The sequence below is a fragment of the Canis lupus genome, chromosome 5 (genome assembly GCF_011100685.1).
Source record: "Canis lupus familiaris isolate Mischka breed German Shepherd chromosome 5, alternate assembly UU_Cfam_GSD_1.0, whole genome shotgun sequence".
Classification (NCBI taxonomy): domain Eukaryota; kingdom Metazoa; phylum Chordata; class Mammalia; order Carnivora; family Canidae; genus Canis; species Canis lupus.
Window position 1 is genome coordinate 40,733,465 of NC_049226.1, and position 21,618 is coordinate 40,755,082.

The 21,618-nt window shown below is 46.7% G+C and overlaps 1 protein-coding gene across 4 annotated transcripts in view; it reads right to left on the minus strand.

Moving 5' to 3' along the window:
* Positions 1-21,618, minus strand: part of ALDH3A2 (aldehyde dehydrogenase 3 family member A2) — a 125,084-nt gene that overhangs the window by 2,019 nt on the left and 101,447 nt on the right. The window contains exons 1-11 of one of the 4 annotated variants that reach the window (XM_038537038.1): positions 21,057-21,111; positions 20,783-20,944; positions 17,119-17,350; positions 15,811-15,896; positions 14,066-14,274; positions 12,556-12,673; positions 10,509-10,650; positions 7,937-8,103; positions 6,395-6,494; positions 3,246-3,481; positions 2,017-2,137 (exon numbers count right to left, since the gene is read on the minus strand). In XM_038537038.1, the coding sequence (XP_038392966.1) occupies positions 2,060-2,137; positions 3,246-3,481; positions 6,395-6,494; positions 7,937-8,103; positions 10,509-10,650; positions 12,556-12,673; positions 14,066-14,274; positions 15,811-15,896; positions 17,119-17,350; positions 20,783-20,935 (1,521 nt within the window). In that variant the 5' untranslated portion in view covers positions 20,936-20,944; positions 21,057-21,111 and the 3' untranslated portion in view covers positions 2,017-2,059. Of the gene's footprint in view, positions 1-2,016; positions 2,138-3,245; positions 3,482-6,394; positions 6,495-7,936; positions 8,104-10,508; positions 10,651-12,555; positions 12,674-14,065; positions 14,275-15,810; positions 15,897-17,118; positions 17,351-20,782; positions 20,945-21,056; positions 21,112-21,618 lie in introns of those variants that run through there. The other 3 variants (XM_038537035.1, XM_038537037.1, XM_038537036.1) reach the window with 3 other exon arrangements.

The following is a 21,618-nucleotide window of genomic DNA, read 5'->3' on the forward strand; positions in this document are numbered from 1 at the left end:
GCCGAAGAAGTTTTGCTACAACCTCAGATTTCTAACATCCTGAATTTTCAAAGGCTTCATGACACCTAATAATTGTAACCTTTCATATTTCTCAACATTTAAAAACCCACAGCCCCCACCATCTTTCTGTGGCTTATATTAAACTCTGTTGGAACTTTACTTTGTGTACATATGTACACACACGCACACACACACACACACACGTTTTAAGTGCATAGAGAACTCCACTCTGAGGTTTTGACATGCTCCCTTTCAACTGATAATTGCTGCTTTCAAATTCCATTTATTTATTTATTTATTTATTTATTTATTTATTTATTTATTTATTTAAGAGAGAGAGAGAGAGAGAGAGAGAGAGAGAGACAGGAGGAGGGAGAAGCAGTTTCCATGCCAGAAGCCCGACGTGGGACTCGATCCCAGGACTCCAGGATTGCGTCCTGGACCAAAGGCAGGCGCTAAACTGCTGAGCCACCCAGGGATCCCCTAAATTCCCATTTAAAAATGTCCCAAGGGATCCCTGGGTGGCGCAGCGGTTTGGCGCCTGCCTTTGGCCCAGGGCGCGATCCTGGAGACCCGGGATCGAATCCCACGTCGGGCTCCCGGTGCATGGAGCCTGCTTCTCCCTCGGCCTATGTCTCTGCCTCTCTCTCTCTCTCTCTCTCTGTGACTATCATAAATAAATAAAAAAAAAATTAAAAAAAAAAAAATGTCCCAAGCCCGTTCTCATTCTAGTGAAGTGAATTAATCAAATCACAACCGAACACATAACAAAATGTCTACTAAAAGTGCAGAAAAGCCATTTCAGAAAAATTACTGCAGTTGCAATGAAGACTGCTCAAATAAATGTACAACGTGGGCTCAGAACCACTTATTTAAAATAAAAGATAGACTTGATAAAGAAAGGACAGGAGCTCAGAGAGAAGAGGAGAGAAGCAGCAAAGAGGAAAAGAAAACCAAACCCTAACTGGTCCCACATGAAATCCAAAAATGTCCGAGCCACTTGGACATCAGCTCACAGGAATGGGAGCTGAGGTCTCCCCGTCGGAGACCACTGCTGGCTGCCCTCATCCTATGGATGAGGAACCTGAGGCCGAAGGGGGGCGCTCAGCAAAGGCCTTGCTCACCATTGTAATTCAGCTGATCTCAGAGCCAGGAATCAAAGCCACATTTTCTTGTCTCCAAACTACGTTTTTATACAGTTTCTCTAGACGTTCACAGAGGAAAGCTTGTCTGCCAAACCTGTTGGGGAGCTGTGGGTGGACTACCTGGCCTGCCCTAGCCTGTCTGCCCCTGCATGCTGCACCCATGGGAGCCTTCCTGGGTTCTATGAGGATCACAGTCAGCCTGGGCCTCTGAATTTTCCATGGTGCTAAGAAGTCCCATCCCCAGCAAGAAGGTGTGTATCAGGCTGGGGACTGGTGCCTTGGGACAAGAGAAGATAATAACCAGAGACCCACGCACACCTCAGACCTCAGGACGATGCAGAGGCAGGAATCAAAAGCCTCTATACTTCACACAAGGTTCTGATTCACTCAGTTTGCCACCAGGAATTCTGAAGTCAAACTTCTTTTGAAGCACCCAAACAACTCAAAGTGACAGAATTTTTTTTTTTTTTTTTTTTAGAAGAGTGGTCTCCAATTATAAAAGAGCTCTTGATGTGCATGTACCTACAGATCTGAGGCAGTCAGCGGGGCGACCTCCAGAAGGGCTGAGTGGAGGGGAGGTGGGAGGGGGAGCACACGTGACTCTCCTTTTTCTAGAAAAGATGAGTGCTTCATCTAGACCCAGCTGAGTCATTACCTCCACACATTTTTTAAGATCCCAGCAAGCCACCCTCGCCCTTCTTAAAGTAGGGCTAAGTCACATTTTAACACTGATAGTCTGGGCCGAGCTCCAAAATGTCTGGAGAGTTTTTCAATGACCGTTAAGCCTCCCACTAGAGGAAAACTAACCACTAGACAGATCAGACCCAAAGTGGCCCGCTTTACATATAGAGAGAAAACAAGCAGCTCCTACCTCACTCTTAACAGAGAGAACTGGTCCTGGAATCTGCTGGCCATCACTGCTTATTGGACAACACAGTCTGAACTCCCAGAAAACTCAACAGGGCCTTTCTCCTCAGCACAGCTTGGTATTTCTGAGAAAACCCAAATGATTTCAAATGCAACTGGTGTCTCCAATTCCACCAAAGCTGTGATACTGCAAGATGAGCTAACCCCCTTTCAAACTTAACACAAGGTCCAGATAGTGAACACAGGTATTTCCATTAAATGCTAGAAACTTGCCTCTCTTCCAAGGCTACTGTTTACGTGTGTTGTCACTGTTTGCAACACAGCTCCTCAGTCACCTAGCTGAGAACTCCAAGGACATGGTGGCCTTGTGCCCACTCCGTCCTAACTTCTGCAGTCTTGGGTCTTCTCCTTCACCCCGAGGAGACACGACCTGCCTTGGGAAGCCAGGTATCGTGGGCCGCCCAGGAGCCCATGTCTCTACAATAACTAATCACCAAAGACATAACTTATATGGTGGTCAACTGTGGAAAAGAAACGCTCGCGCTTCCCTTGCCAAAGCTGCGTCATGACTGCCATCACCCGCCAAAGAATTCTCCTCTCCTGCCCAGCATGCAGATTCTAGACACACTGGAGAACTACACTGAAACCGAGACACCAATACCACAAGGATCAGAGGACTGGACAGCTCAGAATGCTGCAAGCAAGTTCTATGAGGTTTTAAACTTTTTTTTTTTTTTTTTAAAGATTTATTGATTTATTTGAGATAGTGCCAGCAGTGGGGCGGGGGGGGGGGGGGGGGGAGGAAGAGAGAGAATCCCCAGGCAGACTCCTTGCTGAGTGCAGATCCCCAGGCAGGACTCAATCTCATGACCGACCCTGAGATCATGACCTGAGCCGAAACCAAGAATCAGACCCTTTACCGGCTTAGCCACCAGGTACCCCAGGGTTTTAAACTCTTCAGCCAGAGGTCGACACACTTCTTCTATCATCATCTAGGCTCTGCGGGTCGCATAGCCACTATTGCAAATACTCGACTTTGGCCATGCAAAGTCAGCAGGTGGTTATGGCTGACACCCCCATAAGACAGTGGGCAGGCTGCTGTTCACCGACCCGGTCCTGGACTCGGCAAGTTAACCTAACAGACAGAGTTCGTTTGTAAAATGAGAGAGCTCCCACAACAGAAAAGGTGCATCCGATAGCCATCTGGGTGGGACCAGAAAGACCGGTACTCACCTTGACAAGCACAGCCGCCAAAATGCCCAGGAAAGTTAGTACCAGCAGACTGAGTTTTCCTTTGTTGAAGCGTTTCAAAATGAAAAATTTCGCCCAGTCCACTTTTGACTGGCTGTTGGGAGGATACCTGAGCTTGTTAGCACCTTCTCTCTTTAAACTTTTTAGTAAACAGGGACGTTGATGAGAAAAAGTATCAAAGCTGTATTTCCCGTGATAAGCTCCCATCCCGCTAGAACCTGGAACAGAGGGAATAGAAAAACAGGCTCCACTGTAGGTGACACAAGCTGCCTGTTGTGTGAACCCCAACGGAGGAAGCCCACAAGACTCCTTGCTGCCTGGGACACCCCCACCTAACTTCTCACCACAAGTGGCTCTCTTTGCCAAACAGGATGCTTTCCAAGAGTCCAGCGAGGACTTGTGGCTGTCACTTATAGCCAGGACCCTGCTATGTGTTCTCTAAATCCATTCTCACCCCCTGTGTAAAGGCATCACCGCCCCGGATTCCAGGCAGAGAGAGGGAGTTTGGCAGGGTCAGGTAACCTGCCCAAGGTGGAGAATCAAAACCAGACCACGAATCCAGGTTGGCTAGACTCTTAGGTACCGTGTGTTCTTTTCCTGCTGTTCCATGTGGCTTTATTAATCCACATCCCTATACACTTTTTGCTTCCTCTAAGTTCCTAGAGAGCAACAGAGACAGGATGGCAGGGTTATCCAGCTGGGTGATAGTAAGCAAGTATAAATCTCTGTCCTCTTAAAAAGCCATGCTTTGCAACAGTCTTTATTATGGGTGATGGGGAGACAGGGGTGTATGGCACAGTGGCATAAGGCACAGGCAAATGAGGCCAGGAAGGCACTTAATGGTGCTTTCAGGGCTGCTGGCACATTGTTTTGGGGACAAGTGAAGCCACAGGGAAATCTGGCTATATCCATCAAAAGATACACATTTTTTAAGGAAAAATTGAAACTAAACATTAACACATTAACAGTGCTTATGCCGGGGAGGGTATTACGTTCCGTTCTTTGAGCCTTCTGTAATGCTTTATTTGCTCTTTCCCAAAAAAAATCCCTGTACTGCTTTTAGAGATAGGCGAAAAAGCACTTCACTTTGAAAAAAATAAATCTCAGCCTTTTGAACACAATAATTACACTCAGACATTTTTGCTAAGGAAAAGATTCAGAAGGTGCACAAACCCGTATTAGAATCCTAATACCAAAAAATCTGGAATCACAGAAACCTAATGCCAGGAATTAGTTAAAAGCAAATATGCTTCATTTGTAGGATGAGGCAGTACCTGGGGTTTACTAAAATCATGACACACAACTATCCTGATGTGGGAAAATCATCACACTATACTGTCACGTACAGGGTGAAACAACATACAACAGGACACAATTTTGAACAAAATATTCTTGCTTTTATGTGTACATATGTGTACAAATATGTGCAAGGAAAAGGATTTTAAGGACATACCTCAGAGCTTATCTTTCAATAGTGGGGCATGGGTAATCTAAGCTATTTTGTGGGGTCTTCTAACTTTTCCAAGTTTTCGTAAGAAGGCTGTATTCCTTTTGCATTTGGCAGGGGAAAGGTTCATTTTGTTATAAAGAAGAGGGTATTGTTAATGATGCTAAATGCTACGTAGACAAGCAAAATAGGGACCAAACACAAGTCATGCGACTTGCACTCAGGAGGCACCTGGAGCCAGGATCCTGGTGGTTACTGATGAACCAGAGACTAGAATCCAACTGAATCCTTGAAGAATCCAGGCAGTGCTGCTAGAGTAACTGCAAGCTATCTTTCCTTTCATTCATGACCTCTCCTTCCATCAGTAAACCCTGTTGCTTGACTCCTCCAAATAGCCACCCCCTTTCCAACTAGCTCCCCTGCAACCATCTGAGTCCCAACTGCCACCAGCTCCAGTCTGGACCCCTGACCTAGCCTCTCCCTACCTGCCCCCCATGTGTGCCAGGCACTGTGCTGGGTGCCGGCGATGCATTTACATCCCAGGAAGGGACATGAAACATGCATGGGAAGCAGGCTGCGGTCTACTGGCCATGGGATGAGTTGGCCTCGATTGGGAACAGGCAATCCTGATAAATAAAATGAACCACCTCATCCCCATGGACTAATCATGTGATTCCAGAGGAAGAGAACAAAGCAGCAGCTTTTAAGACCATGGCTTTTATTGTTTGCTTTTTATTATAAGAATTTATACACGTTTTGTTAGCTTGAAATTCTTCTGTGAGATATTAGAGAAGCCTACCACCTGGCTCTACTCTTACTTTTCCTTCAGGAGCTAATCATCTCGAGTGTAAAAGAGGCATGTGGGTCACAGACCAAAGGGAACAGCAGGGACCAGACAATGTCCATGGAGCTACGCTGAGCACAAATTTCTGCTCGTCTTCTCTAGAACACGGGGCGTCTCTTGCTCTTTTCAGCAATCCGAGGGGAGGCTACTCCCCACACAGAGGGCTGGGGGGGGCAGGGCAGGTGGACACTGGGGATGATGTTGCCCCACCCTGACCTGAGCAGAGAGGGATACCAGAAACCCCAGACTGAGGCCTGCTTTGGGAATTCTGCACCCCATCATTTACTACCTCATTTTAAGAAAGAGTGGGGGCACCTGGGTGGCTCAGTGGTTGAGTGTCTGCCTTTGACTCAGGTCCTGGGATCAAGTCCAGCATTGGGTTCCCCGCAGGGAGCCTGCTTCTCCCTCTGCCTATGTCTCTGCCTCAGTCTCTTGTGTGTCTCTAGTGAATAAATAAAATCTTAAAAAAAAAAAACAAAAAACCCCACACACAGAGGGATCTTATCAATCAATTTGAGACCTGACTTTCGACCTCCCAAATCCCCTAACTCTAAGAGGAGGACAGTAACCAAGTAATAGCCAATAAATAAGCCAACCAATGTAAGGAACAGAACTGTCACACAGATGGTGCTGGGTGCTAATGATGGAAAGTGAGTGACGGGAGAGTCACCCTTTGGTGGGAGCGCCTGGCAGGGCGGTGGGAAGGCCCCTTTCCATGGGTTGCGGGGAGGCCTCTAAGAAGACAGGGAGGTACAGATCTGCAGGCTGCCTGGACAGGTGATCTGACAAGCAGCAGGACCTTGACAATCTATGCCCCGAATGGCAGAGAGGAATACTCACCCACACCTCCAAAGGGTAAAGAGCTGAGTGTGAAGTGCATGATGACATCATTGGCTGTGACACCACCGCTGGACGTGCCGTTGATCATCTGTCTGACAAGCTGGAGAATGGGACAAAAGCTCCAGGTCAGCAGTGCCCATAGCATGCCGACTCCATGTATTGGCAATGACTAACTCAAGTCTGGCACACTGGGCCAAATACATACATGCTTTCAAGCGTTGTTCAATTTAGCAAACGTGACTCGAATCCTTCTGCTCAGATACACATCTAGTCCTCCGAGGGAGGCGGCACTGAACCGGTCCTGTTCGTTTCACCACTGCCAGGAGCCAGAGTTACCCAAGACGGCCACGGAGATCTTTGTTTATATGGGACAGTCCAGGCTATATTCTGGTTTTTAAATATCGCTAAAATTTCTCCCTCTCTGATCTAGGTTATGGTGTGTGATGAATAGACACCATTTAGTTTTTAGGAACTGCAAAGAATATGTAACTTTTCAGACATGGCATTCTATTTATTTTGAAGAAGTGGTTGGCCTAAGATCAGAAGAGGCATGAGGACATCTGACTGGTAAATGTCATTGCACCCAGTGCCCACAAGCCCTCGGGAGTCCAAGTTATGAGTGTCACAGTGGACTGTGGTCAGACAGTGACCCCATGGCTGGGAAGCATGCCCCTTGGACCTCCACCCTGCCCAGTGACCCGAGGCGTCAAGGTTCTTGTCCACATTACCTCTGGTCATTTAAAATGTCACACCACTGTTAATAATCCATTATTTACAGAGGCCCATGCAGTCAGCATCACTCATGAAGCTGTATCTCCACAACACGGCAGGCTCTAGACGCTGCCATGTTACCACAAGAGGCTCTCCACAAAACACCTGGTTCGTGAACTCCTCAGCCCTTGACCGGTCCTATCTCCCCCAGGGTCTCGCATCTCTCCAGAGGGCTCCTGAGCCTCCTTGCCCACCTTGAGGCCACTGACCCTTGGCAACAGCCAGTCTCCATATGAGGCGAAGGAATGAGCCATGTGGCAGAGTGGCAGAGCCACTCATTCTGTTGTAATACTATGTGACACTCTCTCCTAGCTGGGATGGCTCCATTGCTCTAACAGCAAAGGAACTCGGGAAAATGAAGTCTGAGATTTCACTACCATGTCCACAACTGTGCCAGAGATCTCTGTCCCACATGCCCACCTGAATGGCCACAAATGTCACTGGTTAAGAGGGAGAAAGCCCTGTGGAGTAATGGCAGAGAATCTTCTAATGCTGGTATATGAAAACCTTCCAATTACAGGGGAGATGTTTGTGAGTGCTAACCCTTGTGACCCAGCCCTGAAGACTCCGGTCTGACCCCTGGGAGTGTGGGAAAGGTGAAAGCCATAACCCCAGGGCCTCATTACCCAAGAAGAGCAATCTGTGAGTAGGGCCTCACTTGGCAGACTCCATTACTGTACAAAAGAGACCATCACTGGCTTTGTGGCCAAGGAGGACCACGGCTCTACGATCATGGCTTGTGCCAGCAAGCCGTTCCCCAGAGCGTTTTACCTTATCATTGTGAGAAAATATGTAGAAAGCCAGGGGCTTTTCACGGCTGTTTATGAATTTTATGGCTTCATCAGCATTCTTTACAGGAACTATTGGAAGAATTGGTCCAAAAATTTCTTCTTGCATTACCCTGCTTTCAGGATCAACATCACTAAGTATTGTCGGGGCTGAAAAACAAAGGCGTGAAATGAAATCCTAAAGCAGAAGACAGGAATGGCGAACTCTCACCATGTTTGTTTGGCTGGCTCACTGATCCAATCCCTTCCCACTCCTGCCCAAGGATTAGCTACTAGGGAAACAAAAAAGTCCTGAGGCTTGACATGGGTGAAATGTGCACGTATGTCTCTAAGTATGTGCATCAGGGAAGCCCCACGCGAACCAAGGAAAAGACACACTTGAGTCTATTCCCACTTAACCCTGTTCACAGCCATATTCACATGTACCAAAAGGTTGTTTCCACTTTTTTTTTCAAGATTTTATTTATTTATTCATGAGACACCCAGAGGCAGAGACAGAGGGAGAAGCAGGCTCCCTGTGGGGAGTTCAATGTGGGACTCGATTCCAGGACCCCAGGATAATGCCCTGGGCCAGAGGCAGACACTCAACCACTGAGGTGCCCCTGTTTTCACTTTTCTGTGGATAGGTCTTTCTGAGAACGCAGACAGCTCTTCTGTGGATCAAATCAACACTACTCCTGAATTCAAGTGCTTCTGTGCATATGATCTCTGACCTTTATTTCAACTCTGTTAGGTTAAGAAAATATACATCAATGGTCAGGAATCCCTGAGTTCAGTGTTCCATCCACTATGGGGAAGGCACACAAGAAAGGAAGCGAACATGCCAGGTCAGTCACCAATCAGCTCCCAAAGACCCTATATACAAGCCAGGCCATCAACTAGAAGAGAAGACACCTGTCAATAACAAGTATCCTCTCTTCCTTGTTCCCTAATTTCTTACTTGGTCAACCTGGCCACGTGGCATAAGACAGCTCTCACCAGCACCCTCCAAGGGTGTCTATGCTGCTATCGGGGCTCAAAAAACCATCAGTTTGGGTGTATGCTCTCCACGTAGCCCTGCACTCAAGTAAGGTAACCCTGACTCTAGGTCAGGGGAGGGTTCCTAACTGGATGAGTGAATCACAACAGACCTTTCCTCTCTCTTGCCATTGATTTGCCAAGGAGTGGGCCAAATCAGGCTGATGGAAAAACAAGAAAGATGAAAAACTGGGAGTATGGATGCCATTCCTGAGCTCTGAATGAACAGGTTGGAAGCACCTCAGGAGAGAATACAATTTTTCCTCTTCAAGCTCTTTAGAATTTGGGGTTTTTTTAAGTTGGGTTTTTTGGGGATGTGCAGCATCCCATCTGACAAGAGGGAATAAGTAAAGCTATTTATAACAGTTCTTTTGCTGAGTAATTTTGTGTTACTTCCATCACCTATGTTACTCTAGAACAATGTGTTCAAAATGCAACTGCAGTACATATTCCTGACAAAGAATAAAAGAACACAAAGTAAAAGTAAGCAAATAATGTCAAGCACAACAGAGCAAAACATTATTTCTGGTGGCACCTGGGTGGCGTGGTCAGTTAAGCATGTGCCTCTTGGTTTCGGCTCAGGTCATGACCTCAGGGTCATGAGACTGAGCCCCACCTCAGGCTCTATGCCCAGTGCAGAGTCTACTTAAGATTCTCCCCCTCCTCCTTTTGCCCCTCTGGCCCCTTGCCCTGGAAAGAAAGAAAGAAAGAAAGGAAAGAAAGGAAAGAAAGGAAAGAAAGGAAAGAAAGGAAAGAAAGGAAAGAAAGAAAGAAAGAAAGAAAGAAAGAAAGAAAGAAAGAAAGAAAGAAAGAGAAAGAAGAAAGAAAGAAAAGAAAGAAAGAAAAAGAAAGAAAGAAAAGAAGAAAAGAAAGAAAGAAAGAAAGAAAGAAAAGAAAGAAAAGAAAGAAAAGAAAGAAAGAAAGAAAGAAAGAAAAAAAGAAAAGAAAAGAAAAGAAAAGAAAGAGAAAAAAGAGAATAGAGAGAAGAAAAAAAGAAAGAAAAGAAAAAAAGAAAGAAAGAAAAGAAGAGAAGAGAAGAGAAGAGAAGAGAAGAGAAGAGAAAAGAAAAGAAAAGAAAAGAAAAGAAAAGAAAAGAAAAGAAAACGAAAGAGAGAAAGAAATCCTAAAAAAATAAAATAAAAATGAAACAACAAAACATTATTCTTGGAACAGTACTGCCACTGGCTACTTGTGGTAAAACGACTTCCTCCATGGTCTGTCCTTCCAGCCAGAAACCAGAAAGGATTACACAACACTTGTATTTTGCTTCTCAGGGTGGTTAGGTTACAGGTTGTAGAAGAAAAAAAAAAAAAAAAAAATTCTACGTAAAGGCAAGAAGCCAGTGCAATAAGGGTGGTGTGGTGCTGTTATTTATAAAGACCTAAAACCATCTCTGAGTGATTTATAAGCCCATATACCTAAAAGCAGTGTGTAATTGTTCATTAAACATTATGCATCCAAAGGTTTATTCAGTAAATAGCATTGATGACAACTGTCATGCTGCGGTGTCCCCAGAGCAAAAGGTGAATTTCCATTACCTATGTAGCGTGTGGCCTCATCGGTCTCCCCACCGAAAGCTATTTTCTGTCCTTCAAGCAAACTTAGTATCCTCTTAAAATGACGAAGATTGATGATCCTCTCATAATCAGGAGATTCTTTTATATTTTCACCATAAAATTCCTATTTAAAACAATAGTATTTAATTGCCACAAAAGACTCATATTTCAGTTTCTTGAATAAATACAAACCCCACTCGTGCCCCCAAAGCCATCTGGTTTTAGATCACTGCCCACATTCCTCAAGTCACTGAATAGCATTTCTACCTTTTGGCAGTTGAGGGACAAGAACTCAAGCAGATGCACACACTGAGGACTCTTCATAGTATCCAGGGTTCATGTGGATCTCTTGCAGACTGCCCAGGCGCTATCCCGGGGTGAATGTGGGTGCTGGGGGTAGTCTGGCTCTGAGTCAGGGCCACCCCTCCATGCACACTGCAGCTGTGGCTGCTTCCCTGCTAGGAGCTGCGTGTTGTGGCAGAGACTGTGTGGCCTGTAAAGCCAAGTATTTTTACTCTACAGCCCTTCCCAGAAAAAAGTCTGAGCTTTGTGCTATTTCACTGTTTTACATCCTCTCTGGACTGGTCTTCCCAGCAGTGACAGGAAGACCACTTCAAGAATCAAAGTTTTGGTAAATTAATCTCAAAAATCATTTCGTCAGAATTTATTACATGAAACAAATACAAAATTCCTAAATTGCCCTATTGCTTCAAAGCCTTATGGGGGCTCTCCATTTACTCTCAAGTCAAAAGGGTGCCCACCCACCCTCCAAGCAAGGCCCTCAGACCTAGGCACTAAGAATCACCCAGGCAGCTGGCTGACGCGTGCTCCTGGGCCCAACTCCAGAGCCACCAATGGTGCTTTGCAATGCTACTTGCACCTTAGAATCACCAGGAGACCCCAGACCAACTGAATCAGTCTTTGGAAAGTGAGGACTGGAAACGTTTCATTAATGGCTCCCTGGTAGGAACTCCACTGAGAACCGCTATCCTAAGGACAGAAATGCCTCGAAGGAAGGCAGAGGGGATCTTATTCCTTTGACACTGAGTCCTCCCCATACTCAGTGAAGCACACCTTCTCCAACCCCCAATGGTTTTCCGTCTCACAGACACCTTTAAGACCTGCTGTCCCACATTCTTCAAGTCTGGCTAATACCCCTTTTCATGTTCTCCTTGTCGGGCCCCATCTCCAGTCCTATCCCTTAGATTCCAGTCCTAGATCGAGACCCTCAGCCCCTTGTGTCTGAGTGACCCTGCCTGGGTCCCTGCTTTTCTCTCAACTTCCAGGACACACTCTTCATCCTCTCATCACAATGTGACTCTTTGGTGTTCCTGATCCTTCCTTTTAGTGCTCAGTTAGCATCTGTCCAGTGAACCATGACTGTTCCAGTAATTTCTCCCACCCAGGGGGCTTAATGAACCACCCCCAAACCAGTGAGGCCAATCACACTGGTCTACCCCTTTCCTTTCTTCCAATCTAAATGCTACATTTCTTTGAGGCTTAGTGCAGGCTGCTACCACAGTATTTCTCGATTCCTTCTAGAGAGATCTTTACTATGAACACCCTGGAAGACTGATAAGCAGGTCGAGTATAGTATCCAAGGTATTTGATTAACTCCCTCCTCCAAACTACTGGCCTTCCTAGCCCTCTGCATACACAAGAGCAGATCACCTTAAGCAATGCCCAACAAGCCAAAGGGCCTCTGACTGCATTTAAAAGGATTGGCAACATCCTCTCAAACCCACAGAACATAGTTAATTTTTTTTTTCCAAAGCATATGCCACAGCTAACCAGTTGTTTTTACACACCAACTAGGCAGCTGAAGTGGGTTAAACACCAAACTAATCTTGCTCCTAGACATTCTGTGAAAGGTGCCCAGAGCATTTTTAAGGCCATAAATGAATTCAGTCATATATGCTAATAGAATTCTCCCAGGCGGGAGGAGAGAACAAGGATGCTGTCTGCACACAGCTAAATTAGACCCGTATCTTAACAAAACCAGTGGAGATCAGATGTGTTAAACACAAACCTTCACAGTTTCCTTAATCTTCTGCACAATTTGATTCTGGAGGGACGGTTCGCAGAGAACGTAGTCAGGAGCAATGCAGGTCTGACCACAATTCATGTACTTCCCCCAAGTTATACGCCTGAGGTGGGAGAAACCAAAATAGCCACAGAATTCAGTCTACTATTCATCTGCTACCGACTTTTGTGTTCTTGGAATATTTTGCAACTATCATGTATTCATAGTTTTACTTAGGAGTCTTTGTAATCTTTATAAAGAATAAAAATGTTTTAAAAACTCATCTCTAATAAATCAGTTGATTAGAACTTAGAACGCATTTTCCTACCAACATAGGATATGCTAAGGAGCAGGGAAATTTTCATGCCAGCTTATGGGAAACAGTACTTTGTAAGCAGTGAAGCCATTACCTACTTTGAGATTTGAGAAAAGCAGCAAGCTCCCCAGCCCCTCTACTCCTCCCCCTCTAGCCAAGAGGAGACCTGGGGTGTCAGGAGCTCCATACAGTCTTCAATTCTCCTGACTGTGGCTCTTGGTCCTGCTGACAAGATGTTCAGGGGTATAGAGCAAGACAGCTAGCCCAGCTGCTAGTCCACTCTCTTCCCTATGGACCTCTTCCCCACCCTGGAAAGCCACAGCCACATATGGAGCAAAGCCTGCGCTCTGAACCCTTACTGCAGGACTCATGTTCTGACAAGGAGACAACCTGGACACAGCCTACATGCCCACAGACCCTCTTTGCCCATCTCTGAAGGGGAGAGAAAAGCCAGACCACCCCAGGCACACAGTCAGTTCTGGGTTTTGGCACTTCCTGGTTGCTAAACCTGATTCACAGAGAACCTGAAACCTTTTGTTTTCTGGTTCCCAGCTGCAAGATATTATTCAAAGTAAAAATATGAGTACTACTGATTTTGTCAACAAAGGGACTCGTTAGAAGAGGTTAGCATAAAACCTTTCTGTTGGAAATCGAAAGGTTTTATTTTATTTTTTAAGATTTTATTCATTTATTCATGATGCACAGAGAGAGAGAGAGAGAGAGAGAGAGAGAGAGAAGCAGAGACACAGCCAGAGGGAGAAGCAGGTTCCATGCCGGGAACCTGACGTGGGACTCGATCCCGGGACTCCAGGATCACACCCCAGGCCAACAGCAGGCACTAAACCGCCAAGCCACCCAGGGATCCCCCTGGAAAATCAAAAGATTTTAATTAAGCACACGCCATGCTTTACCTACTTCCTGGATCGTCTACCAGCAGAACAGTTAAATTTCTTGCCAGGTCTATAATCCCAGAAAAAGAAAACTTTTTGTAGCTCCTAAGGGCAACCATGCAATGTCAAGACCCACTGCTAATTTCTTCTGGCAGTGGCACAAAGGGACAGTTTATGAAAGAGTTCTAACACCCCTAGGGACGGCAACCATCCAAGCCTCATGACGTCTCTCACAGCCAGGAGGCCCAGCACCCTGGTGCCAAGAGGATCCACCATGTCAGTCAAGAAACCCTCAGGTAACCAGTCTCACCTGCAGGCAATGTCCAGGTCACAATCTTTGTCGACATAACACGGGCTCTTCCCTCCTAGTTCCAGAGTAACAGGGGTCAGATGCTTAGCAGCAGCTTCCATGACAATTTTTCCAACTGCTGTGTTCCCCGTATAGAGAATGTGGTCGAATCGCTGCTTCAGGAGCTCTGTGGTTTCTTCGACGCCACCATTGATAACAACATACAAGTCCTTGAAGAAGAAACAGAAGCATAGATGTTGCCCCCGTTAATCCTACCACCTAACAAGCAATTTCTTAGACATAAACCTGTAGTTTTCGGGAATATCAGAAAAATATAGGACCGGCGCCAGTAGGCACACTGGAGGGAATTGACAGAGGATAAGTAGACAACACAGTCTGATGGCGTCTGAGACCCATCTCAACCTGCGGTGGCACTGACCAGAAAATCCGCAGGTTCCCATTATCAGCTCGGCAGTGAAGAAAGCATTTCTTTTCTTCCCTGGTTGGATTTGACCAGGGAAATGCATGAGATGGGGCCATGTGAGCTGAAAGTTTTTTTGTTGTGGTTGTTTTTAAGATTTTATTTATTCATGAGAGACAGAGAGATGCAGAGACACAGGCAGAGGGAGCCTGATGTGGGACTCGATCCCGTGACTCCGGGATGATAACCTGAACCAAAAGCAAACACTCAACCACTAAGCCACCCAGACGTCCCTAAGCTGAAGGTTTTGATGAAGTTTGCTGTCAGTGACCACAGACAGGTCCCAGATGAGTGTCTCAAGCTGAAGGACCTCACCCTACACGACAATGCAGGGCTTAGCCCATGCCAGGAACCGGTAAATAAATGCTGAACGATCAGTACTTGAAGCAGCACAGGTGAGACCACTCATTTTTGAAGCCAGATCTGGGCTCAATCTGGGCTCCGTCATTTGGTAGCTAGGGGATCTTCAGCAATCCTACTGAACACCTGTAAGTCTGTTTCCTTATGTAGGACTGAGGAGAGGCCACATAGCTTTGGACTGAGCCCTTATGAGCTTTGAACTCAGCCTACTGCGTTCTTATTAACAGCTACCATGGAAAAACATCTTGTGTAGCAGCAGCCTGAGAAGCAATGACAGGGAACAGAAGAAAGGAAGGGACAGAGCCAAGTGTTCATAAGACTCGGAGACAGCAAAAAAAAAAAAAAAAAAAAAAAAGACTCGGAGACAGCAGCATGAGATGCTCATGCTTCCATCTGATCTACTAATCTACTAGGGGTGCTCATCAGTTCTCACTCCACAGCTCAACTGTCCAGCATATGTTTCAAGTTTTAACTTGCATAGGTTAATCTACAGAACGTATGTGATCGGGCCCCCGATCTGACTCCCCATGGAGTCAGACAGTGAAGAATTTGCCCCCGGTGAGAGGCAAAGCAGGAACCCTCAAACTCTATCTTCTGGTTCCAAATCCCGCTCAACCCATGACATTTCCCAGTCTTCATCACCCTTTTGAACTGGATAACCATAGCTATTAGGACAATTAGTTCTGCGGCTGCTGTAGCAGTGATAAGATAGCAATGAGAACCCACGGTTAGCCTCCAGCATTAGAGTAATATGTACAACTCCAGCTATGACATTTTAAAGTTGCCTTTCAATGAGAACAAAATTAGGACTCTTCCTACGGCAATTCCCTGTAGACAGCCATCCATGGCACACACTAGTAGAAGATCAGATGTGTATCCCCCGACTATAAACACCCATGGTGAAGACGGGTGAAGACATGATTACCTGGTCTAAATACCGTGGGAGGAGTTCAGCCAAGATCTTAGCTGTTTTTTCACTTAGTTCAGAAGGCTTGATGATGACAGCATTTCCTAAACAAAGACAACAGAACAGCATCTTTTAATACTTGAGTGACTTTAATACCTACCAAAATGATGTTCATGGTGGGAATATAGGCTAGGTTCTCACATTACTTTTGCAGCTTTGAATTCTCTTCCTCAACAAGCGTAAGAGCTTTTTTTTTTTTTTTTTTTAAAGATTTTGAGAGAGAGCACGTGCACATGCATGCCTAGGCAACTGGGGGGAGGGGCAAAGGGAGGGGGTGAGGCAGACTCCCTACTGAGCAGTCTAACATGGAGCCCAAAGTGGGGCTCAATTCCAGAATCCCCAAATCATGACCTGAGTAGAAGGCAGAAACTTAACTGACTGAGCCACCCAGGCACCCCAAGAGCTAGTCTTATGCCCTTAAATTCCAACTGCTTGGTTCTCATTAGCTTCACATCTCTGACAACTGGCTCAAAAATCCTCCTCCACTCCTCCCATTTCCACCACTGGACTTTCCTGTTTGCCTTGGAATTATTGGACAAACAAGCCTTGTCAACATAAAGTTGTTGATCAGGATCCAGCAGAAGTGTGGAATTAATCTGGCATTTGCTGTACACACAAGCTACCATAACTCCCACCACCCACAGCCGAAGGAAGAAACTGGTCAGACAAAACCAAAAGCTTCATCCAGGACCACAGCTGGCAACTAAAACCACACTAGAACATGGATGGCTGACTCCAAATGCCTGGACCTGTCAACTCATGCTTTTAGACCCTCATAGGTTCATTTTCTGGGTTATCTCAAAAAACAATTACTGTGTAAGTCTCTGGAGCCCATTTAAAAAAATAATAATAAAGGGGTACCTGCCTGGCTCAGTCAGTAGAGCATGTGACTCTTAATCTTGGGATTATGAGTTTGAACCCCACACTGGATGTAGAGATTACTTAAAAAAAAAAAATCTCTTTGTACATCATAGCTCCTCCCAGTCCAGAGAGACCCAATAATATCCAACCCCAAAACCAGCTTTGACCAGTTCCACCTCGTGGAACTTTCTCTCTCACCCATCTTGAGAGTGTACTTTCACTTTAATATACTTTGTACTTGTTAAAAATATATAGGTATGATGACAATACTTTTGCATTCTCAGTACACTGCTGGTGTAAGCCACCAAAGCAAATGCATTTAATTAGCCACTGTCCTAAATTTACAACCAAAGTGAGAGAATAAGCCCTTCCAAAGAGTTACAAAGACAGAGGCTGACACCAGACCTGCAGCAATGGCTCCAATCAGAGGCTGAATGGTGAGAACAAAGGGGTAGTTCCAAGCTCCAATAATCAGTACGACTCCCAGGGGCTCCGGTTGAACATAGGCCTCATCCAGCATGGTGAGCAGGTTCTTCTTAGCTGGTTTAGCAGCAACCCATTCAGGAAGATTCTCCAGCACAAGATCAAGTTCCCCAAGAACGGTAATGACTTCCTGACTGTATGCATTGAGTTCACTCTGTTATAAGAGAATCATAGTTAACCTTGCATGAGTCTGGGACACTCAGCCCTGAAAGCCAAAAACTAGGTCAGGTACACCTGCAGTGACAAGTGGCATTATGAGACAAGCTGGGTTGCCATGCAGATTCCTTTTGCACCCTTCTTGCCCTGAACAGCAGCTTGCTACCTTCCACTCTTAACATTGTCAACCCCTCAATCCTTCTTTACTGACCCAAGCCTTTTAAAGTCAGGACTAGGGGCCCCTGGGTGCGTCTGCCTTTAGTTCAGGTTGTGATCCCGGGGTCCTGGGATTGAGTCCTGCATCAGGCTCCCCTCAGGGAGCCTGCTTCTGCCTCTGCCTCTGCCTTTCACTGTCTCTCATGAATGAATAAATAAAATCTTTAAAAATAAAGTCAGGACTAAACATTACCTCTTTCAGAAAGGAAGATTTCCCTGATTAATATTAGTCTGTTTTGATCACACTTTATAAACGACAGCAATTCTGCTTCTGATGTGTACCTTAACATTTCACCCTTACACAGATTTATAACTGTACTCACATTCTATCTGTGGATGTTTTGTTTCCCAAATTTAAATCCCTCAAGGGCAAGGAACTTCCTGTTTTTCTTTAGTAATCACAGATGTACTTACACAAATACCTGTAGAATGACTGATTTGTCCTTTCTGAAATCTTAACTACGTCACCTTATTTATTTGGTATCACAGCTTCTCTCTACCAAATGTACTAGAAAAGAAGGTTTATAGTTACTTTTGTTCCTATTACTACTGGCATTACTACCCTTCAAAATAATCTTTGAAAGGGGGAAGTGAGACTCACAGAGCCAGAGCAACGCTTTGTTACCGCTGGAATAAAATGTAAAAACAAGACAACAATATTATTAGAAAATAGAGAGTAATATTCCCTAAATACTACCCCAAACTCTGCTACTCAAAAAGTGGTTCCAGGATTTTTTGGGACGATGGTGGAGGAGGAGGATTCTGAGCTCACCTCCTCCCATGGACACTCCAAGGGTACAAGTGCACAGAGTGACTCTGTCGGAGAAAGACCTAAAGACCCACAGAAACCTCTTCCACAACTAAGGACAAGGCTACTTGGAGAAGGGTGGGAGGGGCAGAGACCCGGTCTAGTCCAAACACACACCTCTGGCATGGGGACCCACAAACAGCAGTAATATCCTGCATGGAGATCCTCCCCGGAGAGGGAGGGGTTCAAGCCCCACCATCAGGTGTCCCAGCCCTGGGGACCTGCACCAAGGAGCCTGGCTTTGAAAATCAGCAGGCTTAACCGGGATGCAGATGGGGTTAATTAAGAACCGGAGGGCTTGGGATCCCTGGGTGGCGCAGCAGTTTGGCGCCTGCCTTTGGCCCAGGGCGCGATCCTGGAGACCCGGGATCGAATCCCACGTCGGGCTTCCGGTGCATGGAGCCTGCTTCTCCCTCTGCCTGTGTCTCTGCCTCTCTCTCTCTCTCACTGTGTGCCTATCATAAATAAATAAAAAAAAAAAAATTAAAAAAAAAATTAAAAAAAAAATTAAAAAAAAAAAAAAAAAGAACCGGAGGGCTTTAGGACACCAAGACTCTGCTCTTAAACTGCCTATACGCAAACTCACACACTCAAAGACCCAGCACAGAAGTAGCAGTTTGAAAAGTGCCTGGGCAGCTCAGTCAGTTAAGCATCTGCCTTCAGCTCAGGTCATGATCCTGGGGTCCTGGGATCAAGTTCCGAGTCTGGATCCCTGCTCAGCAAGAAACTTGCTTCTCCCTCTCCCTCTGATCCTCTCGCCCTGCTTGTCGTCTCTCTTTAACAAATCTTTCAAAAAAATTTTTTTTATTTAAAAAATTTTTTTTAAAAAGTGCCTGGGCCATAAGTGAAGGAGATTTACTGACTAGTTTTAGGGTGTATACCATATTAAAAATTGAAATACCACACAATCCGGCAATTTCACTTCTGAATATTTATCCAAAGAAAATGAAAACGCTAATTAAGAGGAACCCGGCTTGCTCAGTCGGTAGAGCACGAAACTCTTGATCTCGGGAGTGTGAGCTCAAGCCCCACGTTGGGTGCAGAGATTATTCTAAAAAATAAAATCTTGGGGCACCTGGGTGGCTCAGTGGTTGAACGTCTGCCTATAGCTCAGGGCGTGATCCCAGGTCCTGGAATCGAGTCCCACATCGGGCTCCCTGCAGGGAGCCTGCTTCTCCCTCTGCCTATGTCTCTGTCTGTCTCTGTGTGTCTCTCATGAATAAATAAAATATTTTAAAAAATAAAATCTTAAAAGAAAAACACTATTTTAAAAAGATGTATGTATCCCTACGTTCACTGCAGCATTATTTACAATCGCCAAAATATGGAAGCAACCTAAGTGATACATGAACAGATAACAAAAATGTAGTACATACACATACATCTATGTACCTATAGACGTATATAATGAAATACTCCTCTGTCCTAAAAAGGCATGAAATCTTGCCATATAGGACAAGAGGGGGACCTAAAGAGGGTGAAATAAGTGGAATAAACCATACTGCAGACCTACGTTTTACATCTGAAACTAACGTCTCAACTATACTTCAATTAAAAAAAAAATGGAGTAATAATTTTTAATAGGTGTCGTTCCAAAACAGCATGGGATCACCTGGGAGCTTGTTAGAAACTTCCAATCTCAGATGCCCTCCAAGACCTACTGAACCATAACTGGCATTTTAACAAGATCCCCAGGTGATTCACCAAGACACTCTTGAGTTTGCGGAGCACCGGCCTAAAACACAGAGTCAAGGAGGAAAACTTCAGTACAATAATGACAACCAAAAAAAACCTCAGTCTACAAAGGAAACCACAAAAAAAAAAGGGCAGCCCGGGGGGCTCAGCGGTTTGGCGCCGCCTTCGGCCCAGGGCGTGATCCTGGGGACTCAGGATCGAGTCCCACGTCGGGCTCCCTCCTCCTGTGTCTCTGCCTCTCTCACTCAATGTGTATCTCTCATGAATAAACAAACAAAATCTTAAAAAAAAAAAAAAAAAAAAGAAAAAAAAAAGAAACCACAAGAAAAGCAAGAAACAGATTCGGAGAAAAATACAGAGCTGACAAACTACGGAAACAATCCCTACAAAAAATAAAGGGCCACAAATGCAACAGGAAAACAGGCAGGCTATACAAGGCACACATTCACAAAAAGAATTTTGTGAATTCTCAAAAGAGGAAGAGAGGCCAGAAGACAGTTGGGTCTATTTCTCTGTGGTCTTGCAATCCCGCGTCAGAGCACTCAGCGAGGTAAGAGGATCGGGAAAGGCAAAGGAAACTTGCTTTGTATCAGGACGGCTGGAGAAAACAAGCCCACGGGCCTTGAGTAATGCAAAACAAAGCAAAAAAAAAAAAAAGCAAAAGCCCGGGCGGAATGCGGCCCCCAAGTGGGACGGCGGAAGCGCGCGTACCTTGCACAGGTCGCCGGCGATGGCCTCCAGGATGTCCTTCTCGCGCTCCTGCACCATCCTGCGCAGGGCTTCGAGCTGCTGGAGACGGAACCTAACGGGGCGCGAGCGGCCGGACGCAAACGCCGCGCGAACCCGCTGGATTCGGCTCTCCATGGCCCGGTCCTAAGGAGAGAGGGGAGCTCGGGGAGCGCCGCGGTGGCGGGTCCGAGGGATGCCGCCGCCCCTTCCCTCCCGTCCCCTCCCCGCGCGGGCCCCGGAGCCGGACGGGCCTCACCCGCCCGCTCCCTCGCTCGCTGCGCCGCGTCCTCGGCGCCCGTCCGGCTCGCGCTGCCCGGCGGCGCTGGGTGTGACCCTCAGCCGCGCACTGATTGGCAGGCGCGGGCCACGTGACGTCGGCGGACTCCGCCCCCGCGACCTGGCCGCAGGGGGGGGGCGGGGCGCTGCGGCCGCTCGCGTGGCGGGGGCGGGGGGCCGGAGGTGGCGCGGGGAGCGCGGGGCGGGAAGCGCGCCGAGCGCCGGCGGAACGAGGCCGCGCGCAGGGGTTCCCGTCCCTCCATCTTGTGGCTCTGCGAGGCGGGAGGCCCGGCGTCGCCCAACGCCGCGTCCGTAGCTCCCGGGGGCCCGAGGCCGCCGCCCGCCCTGATGCTCGCAGCGGGCACGGCTTCCACGGCTTCCCACGGCCGCCGAGGTTAGCCCCCGGAGGGCAGCGCGCCAGGCCCTCCTCGGCTGTGCTGCCGCGGGCCATCCCCGCGCTGCCTGCCCCCCGCTGGCCACCCACCGTGTGCTCTGTTCCTCTTTGCAGCACGAGCCCTGCAGAGAGGGGACCCACGCCGCTC